Source organism: Lepisma saccharinum, chromosome 2 (assembly GCF_977018435.1).
Source record: "Lepisma saccharinum chromosome 2, izLepSacc3.1, whole genome shotgun sequence".
Taxonomy (NCBI): Eukaryota; Metazoa; Arthropoda; class Insecta; order Zygentoma; family Lepismatidae; genus Lepisma; species Lepisma saccharinum.
In genome coordinates, this window is record NC_139230.1 from 20,891,300 (window position 1) to 20,909,311 (window position 18,012).

At 38.1% G+C, this 18,012-nt stretch overlaps 1 protein-coding gene across 1 annotated transcript in view; it reads right to left on the reverse strand.

The window, feature by feature from the left end:
* LOC145981412 (cell adhesion molecule Dscam2-like) overlaps window positions 1-15,662 on the reverse strand; it is an 842,890-nt gene extending 827,228 nt beyond the window's left edge. The window contains 1 exon segment of the mRNA XM_083114650.1: window positions 15,594-15,662. Within this exon segment, the coding sequence (XP_082970776.1) occupies window positions 15,594-15,648 (55 nt within the window). The 5' untranslated portion in view covers window positions 15,649-15,662.
* Window positions 15,663-18,012: the final 2,350 nt, after the last annotated feature.

Sequence of the window (18,012 nt, forward strand, 5' to 3'; positions counted from 1 at the left end):
CATCATCGGGGAATCCAATATTGCATTTGGTATAAATACGTACAAACAAAAGAACGAGCGATGAGAAAATTGCAAAAATATATTTTAAGAAGTCACTCCGGTCTCTCCTTCCATTCAATCAGATGCAACGATATACATGAAAACTAGTCCATTTTAATAAAGTCTCACAATGTTATACGTATATAAACGATTAGCTTATTTAGAAATAGCGTACGTGCTATCGCTCTTGCATTTGCAAGCGTTGAATTTTGCAGTGAAAGAAACACAGGAAACTTAAATGGAACTGCAAAGTCTACGTTTAACAAGGAAGACGACGACGTTGGGTGTATGGGGAAGCTGATTTATGGGACAAAGGAGAGGAATGAATAATGAAATTCACGAGGTATTGATTCGGTTGAATTGGAAGCATTTTGTATAAATTATGAAGCAGCTTTCCGTGAGAAATGGCAGTTCTGCGTGCATGTAAGACGGACCACTTAGTCTCTACTAATTGGATAAACCCAAAATGGAACGTTGCACTGCTACTTCAGCTTCAGTTAAGAGAAATTCATTACTCTATCCCTTTAAGGTGGTATATCAATGTAAAATTTGTGAACTTCTTTGTAATTGCACACATATTGTATGTTTCTTTTACAATAACTTCAAACATGCGTGAACGATTATACATGATATATTACAGAAAGTATTACGATCAAGTATATGTTCTTCGCTAATTTAAAGGCCCAAAGCCACATAGTCTTGAAACACGCGAGGAGTATTTGTTGGTTTATTGATTTGATTTACATCGCTTTTTCTGCCCATTTTGGCTAATCGCAACTGTAAGGATGAGTTTGATGTGGAAAAATTGATAAAGGGACACTCACAAAAAATACCCATTCACAGGCTGGGATTCGAACCCGGGACCCCTAGCGTCATAAGACACGGAGGTCGGCGGGAATATTTGTATTTAGGTTATTGATTGATTATTATTATTATTATTATTTATTTGTTCAGCACAGGATACATTTCCCAGTTATGTTGAACATAATACACTGTGAATAAATAACAAGAGAGAAGAGAAAAAAATAATACATGAAAGTATTAGCGTCTATGTACACAATATTGGTGTCTTAAGTCCACTTTATGTACAGTAAGGCTAATCGGGACTGGACCTACAGTTTAAAGTGGGATCCAAACCACTATGTGCCTCCACTGGGTATCGAACCTGGGACCCCTTGATTACAAGGAGACGACACTACCACTGCGCCATCGGGGAGGCCTATTTAGGTTATTGACCGTGTATTTTCTACCTCTCTAGGGCAATCCCGACGGCTGTGAAGTATGGTAAATTGGTGGAATCGACGAAGAAATAAACCTAATGTAACAGTTCCAAGAGAAATTCATTACTCTATTCCTTTAAAGTGGTATATCAATGTAAAATTAGTGAACTTATTTGTATTTTCACACATATTTGTATGTTTGGGCGTTACCCCCACACCCCTCTATGGCGTGGTGCTAAGCACAGGGGAGCACTTTACCTTTTTTACGTTAAATGAGTTTCAGCAAACACGGGAACTATATTATTGTTGAACCTGCATCTCTAGCGCACTGGACCGTTTCTCTTACCAAGTGAGCTACTTACCTCTAGCTTCACCTGCTCTTTTCCAAGTGTTAAAGTATCCCAACAGTGATATATCACAATAGGATATTTTGCCTTTGAATTACTGGTGACGTTGATGATGTCAAATATATCCCAACGCGGAGATGAATACTGCATCCAAAACATATGTAAATTGCTATTCTAGTAGAGCAACTATTTTTCCAACTCGGATTATATGACGATGATACAGCACTTTTATCATGTTTCCCACATAATCATTAATTTTCTAACACTTGAGATGTTTAACGAGGCATCTATTTGTAACTAAAATAACATACAATATAAACATTTCAGGATTTCTCTTTGTGTGACATATTTTTTAAAAAATTCAGTCTGAGCCGTGCAATGAGTTAAAAAACCTTCCTGTGTGAGGTTTTCAAGTAAACTAACTAACAACCACATCAGGGTGGCTACAAACAAGCAGAAATGAAATTCCCTGACTTTCCCAGGTTTTCCAGGACAAAATTTACATTTTTCCCTGACAATTACAAACTAAACTAAATCGATGTTTTTGCAAATGGAAATAATAAACTCATACAGATCCACGTACGGTTTTGTTAAGTACCAATATTATCCCCTATGAAATTGACTTAATTTCTCTATTCTCTATGATTTGAATTCAAACTGCAAAATAGTGAATTTGGAAAATTATTACAATTCACAAGCTAGGGAAGGATTACGCAATTTTGTCATACGCAGTAAGTTTAAAACAAAATACTTGATTATTTTTAAAGTTACGACTAAATGAGATAAGAGTGAAGAGTGATTGATTAAGAAATACAATTTGTAATTTATCAGTCTACTTATACATTCTCGGTATTATATGTTGATATTTCCACTGACGTTTGGAACCCTTTGCTTGCAAGAACCATGAGTGCGGACTCATTTTTCGATGCATAAAGCTACTTCTCTCTTCTCTGTAAAGCAAACAACTTAACTCTTGCATATAAGTGAAACAATTGAATCGAACAAAATAAAGTGTCATATTTCCTTATATTATCAATGGGATTTCTGCTTCAGTACAGTATATCCAAGTGAAGTACTGTGAAACTGACAACATGCAGTTATACCATTAATGCTGACGAAAAGGGTATGTAGGCATTAGAAATTTAACGCAAGGAATTTATAGAATTGCATTGTATAGGTACCTGATTTAGCTAACCACACATCAAAACAGAAACACTCTAATAATAAAAGCTTCTGAAAGTTCATATACGAGGGACGTCCTGAAAAAAGTTCCAATGGTGCCTATACGCAGCACTAGTGGTCGGAGAGCGACACCCACACATGCAGGCAGGAAGAAGTGGGATGTAACTGTAATCTGGTACAGTTGCAATGCAGCCGTTTTAGAACAGTTCTAGGTTATAGATTGCAGCTGCCTTACAGTCTCCCACCGACTGGGATGTAGCCTGCATTGCACACTCAGAATTTGGCACAGAGCCACCAGCAATCGTGTGAGGTGTGCAGACCGGACGTCGTGAGTGATAGTATGGTCAGACGATGGTGCAGACAATTCACGGAAGGCCGATAGAATGTGCACAACCCCATACAGCTGAGTACACGCGGGCCCTTTGCATGACTTCAGGTGAGAGATCTTGGACTACTCCCTGTACAGCCCTGGCCTTGAATGTACAGACTTTCATCTCTTTGTTTAACTGAAGAGGTTTCTGGCAGGGCAAGGATTTGACAGCTACACTGCGGTAGAGATAGTTCCAGTCTTTGCTGTCAGACACATATACCATGGGCATACAAAATTTAGTTCCATTCTACAACAAATGCCAGAACAACGATGGTGATTATGCCGAAAATTAGGTTAGGACTCACTGTTACTAATGCAAGAAATTACAACCGATATTCATGTTTTATTTATGCCTAATCGGTAGGGACCTTGATATTATGTTGTTTTTTTTCAAATTGGTGTATTTTATTTTATTTTTCTTACTATACGGTGTTACTTTTCCCAAAATTCACATTTTCATTTTAGCATACGCCTCTTAGTGAGAGTTTGATATCTTGAAAGTTATTTTGGGAAAGTTATTTACCATACCCCTTTTTTAATTTTAAGGTAAGGATTTTAGATAATGGAATTTTCCCCGTATATACTGAAGGGTGCATAATGACCATAAGTGGCTATGCACCCAAAAAATTAAAATCAATCAATCTCACGTGACAGATACCGATATATTATGGCACCAAAAATTGGCATTACCTTTTTTTGACTTGTTAGTGTTACGTTTCCCAAAATACGAGTTTTTGTTTTAGAACATTTATCTGCCAAATATACCGAAACTTAATACTCCATTGCGCTTTTAAACTATTCTTTTAAATTGCAGGTCACATGGTCTACGTATTTTCGTGACAGTTTGATATGTTGGAACAGATTTTTGAGGAAGTAAAAGTAAAGTGCTCCCCTGCACTTTTCCATGAAGGTGTATAAGGGTGTGGAGTTAGGGCCCTGCACTTTCTTGATCACGGCTGAAGGTTGGGGTGATTTGATCAGCACCACGCTCCTGGCTACCTTTATCCCTCAAAGTTTCCTCAAGGTACCAGCTTCATATGATGCTGGGTGGGTGCCTGAGCAGTTTGAATAGGTGGAAAACATCCCGGTTCTCCCTCGCAGGTGATCGACCCCGGGTCTCTTGCATAGTAGTCAGACACCCTAACGACTGAGCTCCATTATTACTCGCTCGACAAATGCCGAAGGTGCGCACTTATCTTGGTAATTCAAAACATATCTCGTGCGACAAATACGAAGATGTGGCTCCCGTGTGACGGTAGATACGCACACCACCTCCTGTTAGAACCCTGCCACTTTCCTCTGTGATGCAAATGGTTTTGATAGAAGTTGAAAAAATCGTGGGAAATACATGATTTAATGTGGCTGTCGGAATTATTCCATGTACGTATAACTCTATAGTTTACTCTTGAGTAAAATGTTGGAAAACTTGCATGTTCTATGTACACAAACATGGCTTAGAAAAGACAAGAATGTTAGATTTCATGAAATTCTTCGTTGTTTTAGGACATTTTTTTAAAAAAAATCGCTAAAAACGCCAACAATTCGCATTTTATGCCAAATACGCATTATTTCGATATTTCGAATGGGCGAGAAATGTGTCCAGACATCAATGCACATTACTAAACATAACATCGCAGCAATTACCATTTTTAACGGTTTTGGCGTTTGCGAAAAATCAATGTCCCTACTAATCGGAAATTACTTTCTGGCCACCCCTCGTATAAATCAGTAGAGGGAAAGTAAAAATTTAGCAGGGCTGGCAGAGAAAAGTCAATTCTTGAAGAAAGTGATAGGCTTTTATGATTGAATGATTCGAGTAAATATGATATTAAAATATTTACGTATTTATTATTTGTATTTTATATAATAATATTGGTCATTAACCTTACTCAGTGAGAGATTAATGACCATCTCTTACGAGTTTAAACAGACAGGACAGAGAGTGGCGTTAATTTCATTGCGATACTAGTGTTGCAGTAAATTTGAGGTTGGGAACATGAACTTGCCAATTTTTATAACGTTCACCAATGCAGATTTATGTTTCACTTTTTCGTGATAGTATTAAATATACGAGTATATCCCGTTTGGTTGGATTCTTCTTGATATATAAGAATAGTGCAATGTCATTGTAAATGTATGTTAACTTGTGCGAAACCAGTAATGCGTCAGGATGATGAAAGAAAACCTTCGTAAGCACAGCTACATAAAATAACGTGAGGTGAGCCAGAAGAGTAAAAAAATTCCAGCAGCATATTTGCAGTCTAAAGCTCTTCTTGTTTATGCATGCGATTTTTGTTGGATGTTGCAGTCCATGCAATTTCTGTCGCACGTTGTAGTGAGATACTTTGTCGGGTGGCGATATTCGACAAAAATCGTATGTATCAATGGAACCTATTTGTTTCCATGTTCCTTCAGTTTGCAGGCCTCCCCGATGGCACAGTGGTAGCGTCGTCGCCTTGTAATCAAGGGGTCCCGGGTTCGATACCCATCGGAGGCACAAGTGGTTCGGATCCCACTTTAAACTGTAGGTCCAGTCCCGATTAGCCTTACTGTGCATAAAGTGGACTTAAAACACCAAATCAATCAATCAATCAACCTTCAGTTTGCCCAACAAAATGCCTTACTATGATGTCCGACAACTATCGGACGGCGCCACCCGCTCTTATCCGCTCCATCTGTTGACAAGTATTCTTACTACTCCCATACGGACAAGAACAAATGATAATTCAATGCATTTTCCACATAATATTTAGAGGCTTAACCTTTACTCCCTCGATGATACCATATGGTATCATCAGAGTAAGGTCGTACTGGCCCGATGATTGATTGATTGATTTGTTGTTTTAAGTCCACTTTATGCACAGTAAGGCTAATTGGGACTGGACCTACAGTTTAAAGTGGGATCCGAACCACTTGTGCCTCCACCGGGTATCGAACCCGGGACCCCTTGATTACAAGGCAACAACGCTACCACTGCGCTATCAGGGAGGCACGCCTGATGATACCATATGTATGCCAACTTGTATGACACCCAGGAACATGGAACATATTTCAATCTCTTGGAAACGTCCATTCTTTCAAGAGAATACTAATATATAATACTCTCCAAAATAGCGGGGGAAGAAGGGGCAAGCTCCAGATTTTTATGTTTTTTTCATTGAAATTCGGTGGTCGCGCCCCCAAACCCCCCTTCCTCAGTTCGGCGTTCTCAATTGTACACGTTTGCATGCTCTGATGTTTTAGCTGAAAAACAAAACTTATCCGAAGTAGATTGCTCCCATAGTGCCAGAGTTATAACAATTTTCCTCCAAAAATGCAAATTACCTATTTTTCGTAAAACAAAATAATAATCACATTTTGGCTTATTATTCAACTTGTATGGCACCAAAGAACATGAGACATATTTCATTCTCTTGAGAAATGTCCATTTCTTGAAATTAATACTAAAGTTCGCACCTTCTCCCCAAAATAGCGGGAGAAGAGAGGGCAAACTCCAGGTTTTTATGATTTTTCCATTGAAAGTCGAGGGACGTGTCCCTCCCAAGCCCCCCTTCCTCGGTTCGGTGTTCTGAATTATACACGGTTGCATGCGCTGATGTTTTAGCTGCAAAACAAAAGTTATCCGAAGTAGATTGCTCCCCTAGTGCCCGAGTTATAACAATGTTCCTCCAAAAAGTGTTCGAATTTAAAATTCCCGCCGAGAAGCCCGGGCGAGAGAAATTTCTCTCTCTCTCTCTCCTCCTGCCGTCACTGGTTTCTGGCGCCGTGGTTGTGTTGCGCATAAAAGGGGCCTAAAAGTTACGAACGAGATTTCCTGTTTTCGTGCAGAGTTCCATAACGATATCTTTAAATAAATAAATAAATAAATAAAAAGGTCAATGAAGACGAAATTCCCTGACATTTCAATGACTTTTTGACACCTCAAATTCCCTGACTTTTCCCGGTTTTCCAGGTCTGTCGGCACCCTGCACATTGAACGTCAATGGCAACGTTAAAACTCTATGCGCTAATTGAAACTCTCTCTCTCTCTCTTTCTCTCGGATATATTTTCGAATGCTAGGGTAGAAAGGATAAATGTGGCATAATATATACTTATGAACATTCGTCAGTCAAATTGTGAATTATGCTCTCGGTTTTATGTCAAATTCGAACACTCCTGATTATCTTCATTTTTCAAAATGTTGAAATAACTGGAATGCCATGGTTTTAATACTCTTGTCGCCCCAAGATGATCGCCCATTATATTCTAAACTCGGTAAGGTTCTACGATCACATACAGACTTACAGTATAATGCAACAAACTTCCAAGTAGTGTGATCTTTATGCAAGAAGAACACAAAGCACTTGTTTCAGGAGGGTTTGCTCGGAGGTGCTTCATTACAATAGGTTAACACAATGTTACTCAACTATTTCTATATTTACCTACACATTAAAATTTCCTATTACACATTAACACATTAGAGAGAACGACGACAAATAATAACAATAACTTGATAGTTGTTTTAATGGTAAAATCTACTTAATATAAAGAATACCAAATATTAGAATTAAAGTTTCTTGTAATGGTTTCTGCATTATTTGGAAGTCCATAATAAAATTATCACTGAGAAAAAGAAGGTAGATTTACCTATTGTTGTATTGAAAACAAGTCCATGTAAATATTGAATTTACGAGCTTGAGTAATAATTTAGAACTGGTAGATCAAGCAAAGTATTTGGTCTAGAATTAATTCGACTTCAAAGTACTAGAACAGAATATCTGGTATCAAAATACCAATAATAACAATATATGCTAATACATTTCTTAGTTTTTGCTACAAACGTTATTAAATATATCCTGCCAAATCTCGGAAAATGCAGCCTGTAAATCCTCAGTTAAATTATTCACAGTCTGCCCATAAACATCACGATGTCAAGAAAGTCGTTAGTGCACGTACTAAAATTAAATTATACGCGCACTTCGATACAAATATATATACACGATTGCAGTATGAAACAGACTATATGTGAATATGAATAAGCATACATGTAGACTTTCGCCACGTTTTTTGATTCGACAGACTAAATTTTTAAATTGCTGGTTTGATGTAACATGAGTGTTAAAAAGAAAAACAAAACCCTCACGACATTGACCGCACGGCCACGGTGTGGGACGTTAATATGTTTATGATAAACAATTTAATCATATTGCTTGAAAATGTATAACATGTAATAACTAATTATTGACAAGTAAATGTTTAATTTTAGAAAGAAGTATATAATTGAGATATATGGATACTAGCTATCTTGCAATAGCAATACTCAATACATTTCATGATTTAAGACAGCAGACGTAATAAGTTGAAAAACTATATATTATATTTCTCTATAATTACTTAAAATGGGATTTCTGGTTTTAATATAACCAGTAAAAAGAATAGAAACGTGTTATCTTATCACCTTATATATAATTCTAAACAAAGTTATAACATATATATATATATATATATAAATAAATAGAAATAAGTTATACATTATAATGCTTTCCATTGCACGTAGTATACCCTTGACTGCATTTTGCTGACTGTGTCGTCTGGCCTCACAGCCAGTATAATCCTTTGTGGGGTAGGGTTGTGTCGTCCATAGTGATTGTCCATCTAATCACCATTCATCCTCATCTTTGCGATTAGCCAAAAGTGGCACAAATGCGAAGTAAAATAAACTGAATCAATGAATCAATGAAACTGTAATGTATGTTTATGGATTTAATAGCGTCGCAATGATACAGATACGCGATCAAAAGCCGGAACACGCCACTTACACGAATTATTTGTCCCAGCGGGAAAAACTGTCGGATGCCCTATAACGTAATTTGACGTCAGAGGTCCATGACTCAACCAAATTCACGATACCTAACTTTTATGCTTGATTACCTCAACTTGATTGCTGATACCTGCATCAAAGTGCAAATATCAAAGCAGCCGCATAATTTACCTGACCATAAATCACTTATGTCCACGAAAATACGTGCGATGTCAGATAGAATTACCATGTTTAGTCGCTTGATGGAAAAACACATATAGGTCAAACGAGGGACTTTAAACAATCGATATTCCGTGTTTGTCTGGCTAACTAGAAAGTGTTATGATGAAAATAAAGCGTTCTTCTTCGAGTGGTTGAAGCAAATTAGCCATTGCTTATTAAATGACGTGGAGACATAGAAAACTCATTTATACAATGACACCAGACCTATGATTGGATGTTAGCTGAATAAAGATAGCCGAGGTAGAATGAACCAAATCAAAGCTATTTCTTCATATCCGATTCCTAATTGTTGTCTCTTTTCTGCAACTTTGGCTAATCGCGCTGATGATGATGATATATTATTATACTCAATCCCGGGAATCTTTGGAGCAAGTGAACGAAAACATGTCTGCCCAAGTATGAACTCGAGAGGGCTCGACCTATGAACGTAAGAGAGGGAAAATGTTTGCAGAAGAGTAAAATGCGGCTGCTGCAACCAGCTGCTAGCAGCGCGTACTGCTTTGCTGCACTCGCTCACTTTCTTCCCTTCTCTACCATTATGCGAGGCCTTACTCCACAGATTCCCGGGACAAAGTGCAGAAGAAATTGGTAAAGGAACATTTCACAGAACATTCATACCCAGAACACTACTCGAACCCTGATCTTAGTGTTCATATGAAAGAGATTTACACGCTGTCTCGCCAATCTGCAGAGCAAGGCAGCGACGCATAACGGCACAGGAGGGGAGAAAGCAAGTGGGCGGAGCAAAGCAGTGTGCGTTGCTGCAAACGTCTGCAGCTTTTTCCCCTCCATTCACTCACTTCTCCTCTCACGCGTCCTTTCATCGAATTCTCTCGAATCACTACTCGAACAGAAACTTGTTTTTGTTCCCTAGCTCCAGAGATTCCTGTAAAAGTATGTAAAAGTGCGATCAAATGCAGCACTAATACTCATACTCAACATACCAAAACACACAGAAGTGCATTATTCATTGACATTTTAATAATTGGTATCGATATTAGTAATTAAACTTAGATAAATATCTAATATAAAAAGTATACCGTACAATAACACAGCTTCGTCTCATTTTCAAATATTATGTCATGTTAAAAGCACGGTAGTATTGGTTGAAGAACGTGTGTTAGTATTTAGTGTATTTGGGAAATAAATGATATTGTGTATTTAGCGCAGATAGAAGTACATTACAACAGTCTGTTGAAAACCACATTTTAAAATAATGAAATTATACTCAAATTATTATTTTTCAAATCAAGAAATAGTTCGGCGGTAAACGATAACTACATAGTTTAATCGCGGCATTGAAGATGAGCGGACGCAAGATAGAAGAACGAAATGTGGACAGAAAATGATTTCTCCATTCTAGTACTTGCCTTCAGAAATTGACAAAAACTAATTAAGAAAAAGATTCTTTATAATAACGGACTATGTGGGAATATAGCCATACAGATATGTGTAAAAAGCAGGCGTATAAAAATGTTTAAATTTTATCTACATGAAATAAACATATAAGTAATATTATACATACAAGAAAAATAAGAAATAACAAAATAAATAAGGGGAAATACAAGAATAAACAATGATACAATAGATGCACATTCATCGATCAAAATTAAATACTTCACATTGGTAGATAAAGTGTTGTATTTACATTCAACATTTCAGTATATACACGATTCAGTGTCCATTAATTACAGTACAAAATCTTGTAAAGACAATGGAATTCCCATCGCATTGGACATGAGCTGAAGTCATATTGATTGCACAGTAAACAGATGTTCCGAAGAGTTATGTTAACCTCCAATAAATTACTAGATATTTCTCCTTCTTACATGTTAGTTCAAAATAGTCGTGCGTTAATTGATTTGACCGGATGCTCTAGTAATACAATCTATTAGTTTTGTTAAACTAATGGTAGACTGCGACACGGGAGATAAGGGTTCGATTCCTTGTGGTAAGTTACCTCAGATGGGTACTTTTTATACCAAGGTATCTGCATAGAGTGACTTTTGGGCTCAGCCAGGCTGTAATTAATGTGTAACTGGGGGCAACCCTGAAAGGATAAACTCCATTGAAGCGTGGGGCTGACCACATAACCTCCAGTATAACTACACCCCCTATGTGCCCAAGGCATTCTGCAAGGCACAGGGATAGCTTTACCTCTTTTGTTTAGTTTACCAAAACCCAACGCTACTATCTCGTCGCATAATTTCTGAATGTGTTCTCACGGCCAACCCACCGCACACACATTATAATGAAAGCTTTTGAAACAAGTGTTACCTGATGTGTGGTGATTCTATATTCCCTTTGACTGCGTGTATGAAGTCTGTGCTTGCGATTTTCCTCCAGGGGCGTTTATCACCGGAAGCACCAGGTTATTTCTCTGTTGGTCGATGGCCGCTCGATTGCGAGGTAAATTATGATACCCATACGGCAGTTATGCCAAACTTGGTGAAAACACGGGGGAAATTCTCATACAATCTTTCGCTAGCGTTCATATTTATCGCGTGTTCCTTTGAACAATTAGTGCACATAGAAAGTTGTAGATTACAGTGAGATGATGGAAGGTTTTTACTGTCATTTGGCAAAGTATTCAAGAGAACAATTTTACATTAAGATGAAATCGATGTATGCTTAGAAACGCACGTGAACAAACACACGTAGGCATCGAGATACTGATATTTAGATATTTAGAAAATATATTTTTATTCTTTTTCTTGATTACCCTTGAATTGAGCATGTGTATATTCTGAAAATGAACTAAACGTATGAGTATTTCTCCAATAAGTCCCTTAAGAAAGGTTGAGTTAAAAAACTTTTAGGAGTACTTCATCAATTTATATGTATTATATGTATACAAATCATATATACTGTACACATTTATATATTTTGCTGCTATTTTCCCTACCCCTTTGTCTCTCGCTTTCTCTAAATAATCACACACACACACACACATATGTATAGAATATTGAGCCTTTGAAATAAGTTGCAACAGAAAGTTAGTTCAAAGTTTTAATTAGAACAAAATTATGTGTGTTAAATTTTAAGCACCAGAATCAGAAAACAGACTAATCCTTCTTTCCCTTTCCTTTATTGATATGACTTTTCCAATGAAATAATTGTCATCACAACATATCGCTTATTTACTTATAATTCAATTATTTTCGGTAGAATAATGCTTGTATGTTGCTTGAATAGACAACACGCAGTATGTGTTATTAACTGTTACGTTCTTCAGTTTACAACTGGGAGTGTTGTAATTTCAATGCAGAGTTTGTGTGAAATATACACAATATTGAACTTTTAACACTTTGCAATGTAAAAGTGGTTATTAATATCTTTCAAACTGCAATTATTAATGTTCTCAAAGTTCAAATGATCGCACGCAATGTTAAGCATAAATGAGTTTGTTTCTTGGTTTGGAATCGCAGATAAAATTAGTGTTATAAGCCTTAAGGTAAAGTGAATATTATATTAATAATTCTCAAAGAAATAAAGAATTCACTTTAAAAATGTTGCATTTAGTATAAAATATATTTTATTTCAATATAATTTCTCTAAATCATGTGAAAACGGTGAATATTTCTTATGAGAGGTAAATCTACTATTTTTCTTTTTAAGTATGAATACAATGTATTTTCTTCCTTAGAGATAAAAAGATGACGAAGTGTTGGAATACAAATTGGCACGATTATATTTGTTCATAGCCGCTAAAAAGAAGAGTAACGAACTCTGCCCATTTACATCTACAGTTGCTGCCATACTTTATAAATAACATTTAATTTCTCATTAAATATATGTTGAAGTAGAATTTTATTTTAAACTTGAAATAAGTAAGGGTTTTAACTTCTGTCTCCTGTTAATAGTAAGATAACATTTGGATTTTCTAAACACAAAAAAAACTGTTTATTTTAGTAACCACACAATCTGCTGGAACGCAATATATTCGTGGATATTTATTTGCCTGCAAGCACATGTTCTCCACTGAACCTTTATGAGCAAATATTTAATATACAAACATCATGGAACATGTGACTCACCTCAACCACGGAAATTCGAACAGTTATTCGTGTAGGGTTTTGTAATTGCCCTACTAGTCTCTTTTCTGAAAATGTGACTATGAGCATTGACATGATTAGATGACATTGATGAGGAGATACAAAGAAACACTCATACACAGGCCAGGAATCAAACCTGGAACCCTCAGTGGACATATTCTGTGTTGGTCGCTCAACGCATTTGGACATCAAGGCGGCCTGTACAGAAAATAGAAAACTATGGGCTCTTCTACCATTCGTTTGAAACTTTACAAATATTTCAAACTTAAAAATTACGAAACACTTATCAAGTTCTTTAAACTATTTAACGAATTACAACTATTGAATATTATTGGTGGATAAAATGAAATGAAATTAAATAAAGAAATAAAAATACGTAACGTCCGTCACCTTTACAGAAAATTGATTTTGCAAACTACCACACATTTTCCAATTTTTTATATTGAACAAACTCCTGGCTACATAAAAACATACAATACTTAGAGCTAGTGACAAAAACTGCAAAGAACAATTTACTAAGATCTCAACAGCCTAGATTCGATCGTAATAAGCCTAAAAAATGTACTGGTCAAAGAAAACAAACTTCAGTAGTTTTATCTGCGAATCATGTGTCAGAAGTCCAAATTTATCGGTGGCAAAAATTATGCAAATAAAGACGTCTCACAATAATAACAAATGACTGTAGAGGGTTTGACGTAGCGGCTTGCAGGCCGAAGACGAATGAAGTTTTCTGAATTAAATTGTGAAAGCTCTGTCATGGAAAACAAAATATATAAATCACAGAAAACCTTGCCCGCGACCCATCTATCATTGTATGGGAAAGAGTTAGATAAAATCGAGCCTCCAATACAGTGAAAAGCCAGAAGACCATTTGCCCACTCCAGTCTTCTCTCTCTTTGAGAGATGGGTTGTCATGACAAACTTTAGGAAACTAGTTTAAACTCCTACAAGTATATTTCCTTTCGAAATGTTCAATACCAAAGAAAAAAATATTAGTCTACAGAACATAGATGTGATATGAAGTAAATCGAATTTGGGTTTTATCAAACTTGTCTGGGAACATGAAGAAATATCATTGCAAGGGGAAAACAACGGTTTGTTTTCGGAAAATATATTACATAAAAATAATGTTTCGCGTTGGCAAATCTGGTAACCACGTAATCCCCAGCGCATGATACCCGTCGTTGGATGTTACTTAGCGAAAATTGAATCGGCTGGCGAACGTTCAAACCTGTATTGGATCGCAAAACCTTATTGCGTCTTCAAACTGCATCAACGCAATCTAATCCGCTTCTTCATGTTTCGGCCCCAGCAGGGACAAAGAAAGATGAAGTTTCCGAGAGTCGGGAGGGAAACTCCGCCGTGAGGGGCAGCGACTAGCCACAGCGAGGGGAACACTCAACAGGCGGTTCATGTTTCACTTGAACTCCAAATGTTCCCGGCATGTGCCTCCAAGCTAGATGAAACGAAGCAACTTATCAACGCCAGAGGCACACAAGAAAGAAAGCCTCCTCATATATCCTGTGATGCCGCTAGCAAACGTGCTCAAGAAACAAATGAGGAAGAAAGAGAGAAAAAAAAATATCTACTCCTTTTCACCTTTGGTTTCTGTTACTCTAGTCTCGTGTGCGCGTTGATTTCGCTTTCTCCGAACATCAATTTGATCAAAGGATGTTTGGTATTTGTACGGAAATGCTACCAAGGAAAATTCACGAAATTTTAAAAGATATCCACCGTACTTATCTCACAGAAGTATAAGAATTGCACGCTGTAATATAATTGATTTAATATAAAGAATTCTTCTCACTATACTTATTGGGTAATTCAGAGGTTTGACCACTTAGGGGCTGTTGTGTTCTTAGATAGATGTGAATCTATCTACCTTGTGATTTGGTGATGTACTATGTAGAAATTTTAGCGAAAAAATGCTGGCTTGAGTCCTGGTCGATCTTGTATTTCTCGCTAAAATTTTTACAGATGTAAATCTAGTCTCGGAAAGGTATTTATATCACGATTTCAGTTTAAACGTTGCTCGGCAATCTACAGCACACTTCTCCTTGGACGATTATCGAAAGCTTTGGTGGCCAATCTTTGTGAGCAAATTCGATATATTCTTTAGAGAAAAAATAAAGCTTTGGTAGGATTTTATGAAATTATTCATCCGGATATAGTGATAGAAAATTCATACGTCATTAGGAAACAAACATCTACTAAATTCACGCGTTCGACAAACAAACGATAAGAATTGTTACGTCACGGCCCAAATCACTACGTTCAGAACCCACGTGTTGCGGAGAACTGACTCCTCGCGACGAAAAAGTACGACGAGACATCAAATCGTGCAACTAGAAACTTACCTGGTACAGCAGTGACCCACAGGAAACAGAAGAGGGCACGTACTAGAAACGCCATTTCTCTCGCACTAGTAGAAACCACTCATGGAGCCACGTGGACAGGCGCCGACCACCCTAAAGCATGCACACGTGCTCCAACAGCCAGGAAGCGACCACAGACGCACGTTCAGTTCGCAATACTTGTCGCACTCTGAGTTCTCCGTCAGTTCGCTCTGCGAAACTCATCGGCCGGACCGCCGGGAGTGGCAACAGGAGAGAACAGAGAAAATATTGAGAAGCGGGATTCTCGCTTCTCGCGACTGGCACCAGCTTCCGATCGGGACTGACTACACACTGCACTCTGCCCGCTATCTATCTCCTGCCGCCTCACGCTCCGTTCCCGAGTACGCGCACCACGATTGCACACCCCCTCCCCTCTATCCTCTCGCCTCCCTCGCTCACTACGTGCGGTGGGGTGAGTTCGCGAGTAGGACCACGGCATCGACACGATATGCAAACCAGTTGAAATTTTCCCCTGCGCCAATCCAAGGCGTTAAGAGTGTGCATCAAATCTTGGAAGTGTAATTTTTCAGTTTTCCCTGGATTTCGCGCAACTCTCGCACTCGGAAGATAATGACATAAAAAAAAGCTATTAAATGAAACAGTAAAATGACCCATTAAAAATATTACAATAATAATTTAGATATTAAAATGCATGTTTGATTTTTACAGCAAAAATGTTGTGAAAGTTGGTTGATTATTTTAAATTTTACTTCGCATTTCTTCCATTTTGGCTAATCGCGATGACCAGGATGAGTGATGATATGATAAAATCGATGAAGAGACGCTCACGAAGAACATCAATGCCCAGACCGGGATTCGAACTCCGTACCTCAGGCATGGTGGCGCGCAGTGGCGTATGATGAGTCTAAGACCAGGGCTATCTCACTATGACACTGGTCCTAGGCTATGTAGGAAGGGGAGAAGACCAGACTCATTCTTGACGTCTTCAAGGAAGCCACGTTGCTATCCCAACGGTAGTCACGTTCCACACTTACAAAAATTCAGGTTGCCAACTCCTGAGAATTCAGATTACCAACTCCTGAGAACTCAGGTTGCCAACTCCTGAGAACTCAGGTTGCCAACTCCTGAGAATTCGGGTTGCCAACTCCTGAGAACTCAGGTTGCCAACTCCTGAGAATTCGGGTTGCCAACTCCTGAGAACTCGGGTTGCCAACTCCTGAGAACTCATGTTGCCAACTAATGAGAATTCAGGTTGCCAACTCCTGAGAATTCAGGTTGCCAACTCCTGAGAATTCAGGTTGCCAACTCATGAGAACTCAGGCTGCTAACTCCTGAGAATTCAGGTTGCCAACTCCTGAGAACTCAGGCTGCCAACTCCTGAGAACTCAGGTTGCCAACTCCTGAGAATTCAGGTTGCGAACTCCTGAGAACTCAGGTTGCCAACTCCTGAGAATTCAGGTTGCCAACTCCTGAGAACTCAGGCTGCCAATTAATGAGAATTCAGGTTGCCAACTCCTGAGAATTCAGGTTGCCAACTCCTAAGAATTCAGGTTGCCAACTCCTAAGAATTCAGGTTGCCAACTCCTAAGAATTCAGGTTGCCAACTTCAGAATCCCCATTGTCTTCTTTTTCAAATCATCTTAATTCACTCAGTTTTTCTCTTCAGTATTTTACTTTCTAGGCTTCGCAGATAGCCTAGCTAGCCTAGCATATACGCTCCTGGTGGCGCGCTGTGCTAACCACACTGCATGTTCTGAAAGTATTTGAATCTATCAGCACAGACGGATTGAGTTAGTTAATTACTCAAACTAATGAAACAGAAACAGTTAAAAGCTACTGTATTTTACCTTTCACTTGCAGGTTCTTGATGCTTTATGTAGTAGTTATACACCTTCTCTTGCCGACCTCCGTGGCGGAGTGGTTAGCACAGCGCGCTACTTCTTTTAATTTATTGCATTTTTATTATTTTGCGTCGCTTTTCTTCCACTTTCGGTTTTCATTTACCGAGAAAAAATACCTCCTGAGAACTGTTACAAAATTCTACTCCAAACAAAATAGTAAACGTAAAACACACGCATCATGCATAGGAATGAAATAAGAACAATTAAGAAGAGAATAAACAGAAAGGGTACGAGAAAGGGAATACCACAAACCATACTCTATCCTGGGAATCTTTGGAGCAAGCGAACGAAAACAAGTCTTTGAGCAAGTAGTGACTCGAGAAGACTCGATCAATAAATGCGTGAGAGAGGAAGTGAGTGCATGAAGACGAAAATGCGGCTGCAGCTACCAGCTGTTAGCAGCAGCGCGTACTGTTACGCTTCGCCCACTCGCTTTCTCCCCTACTCTACCGTTATGCGTGGCCTTGCTCCACAAATTCCCGGGATATAGTATAATCTCCGAGCATTCTGGCTAAAAT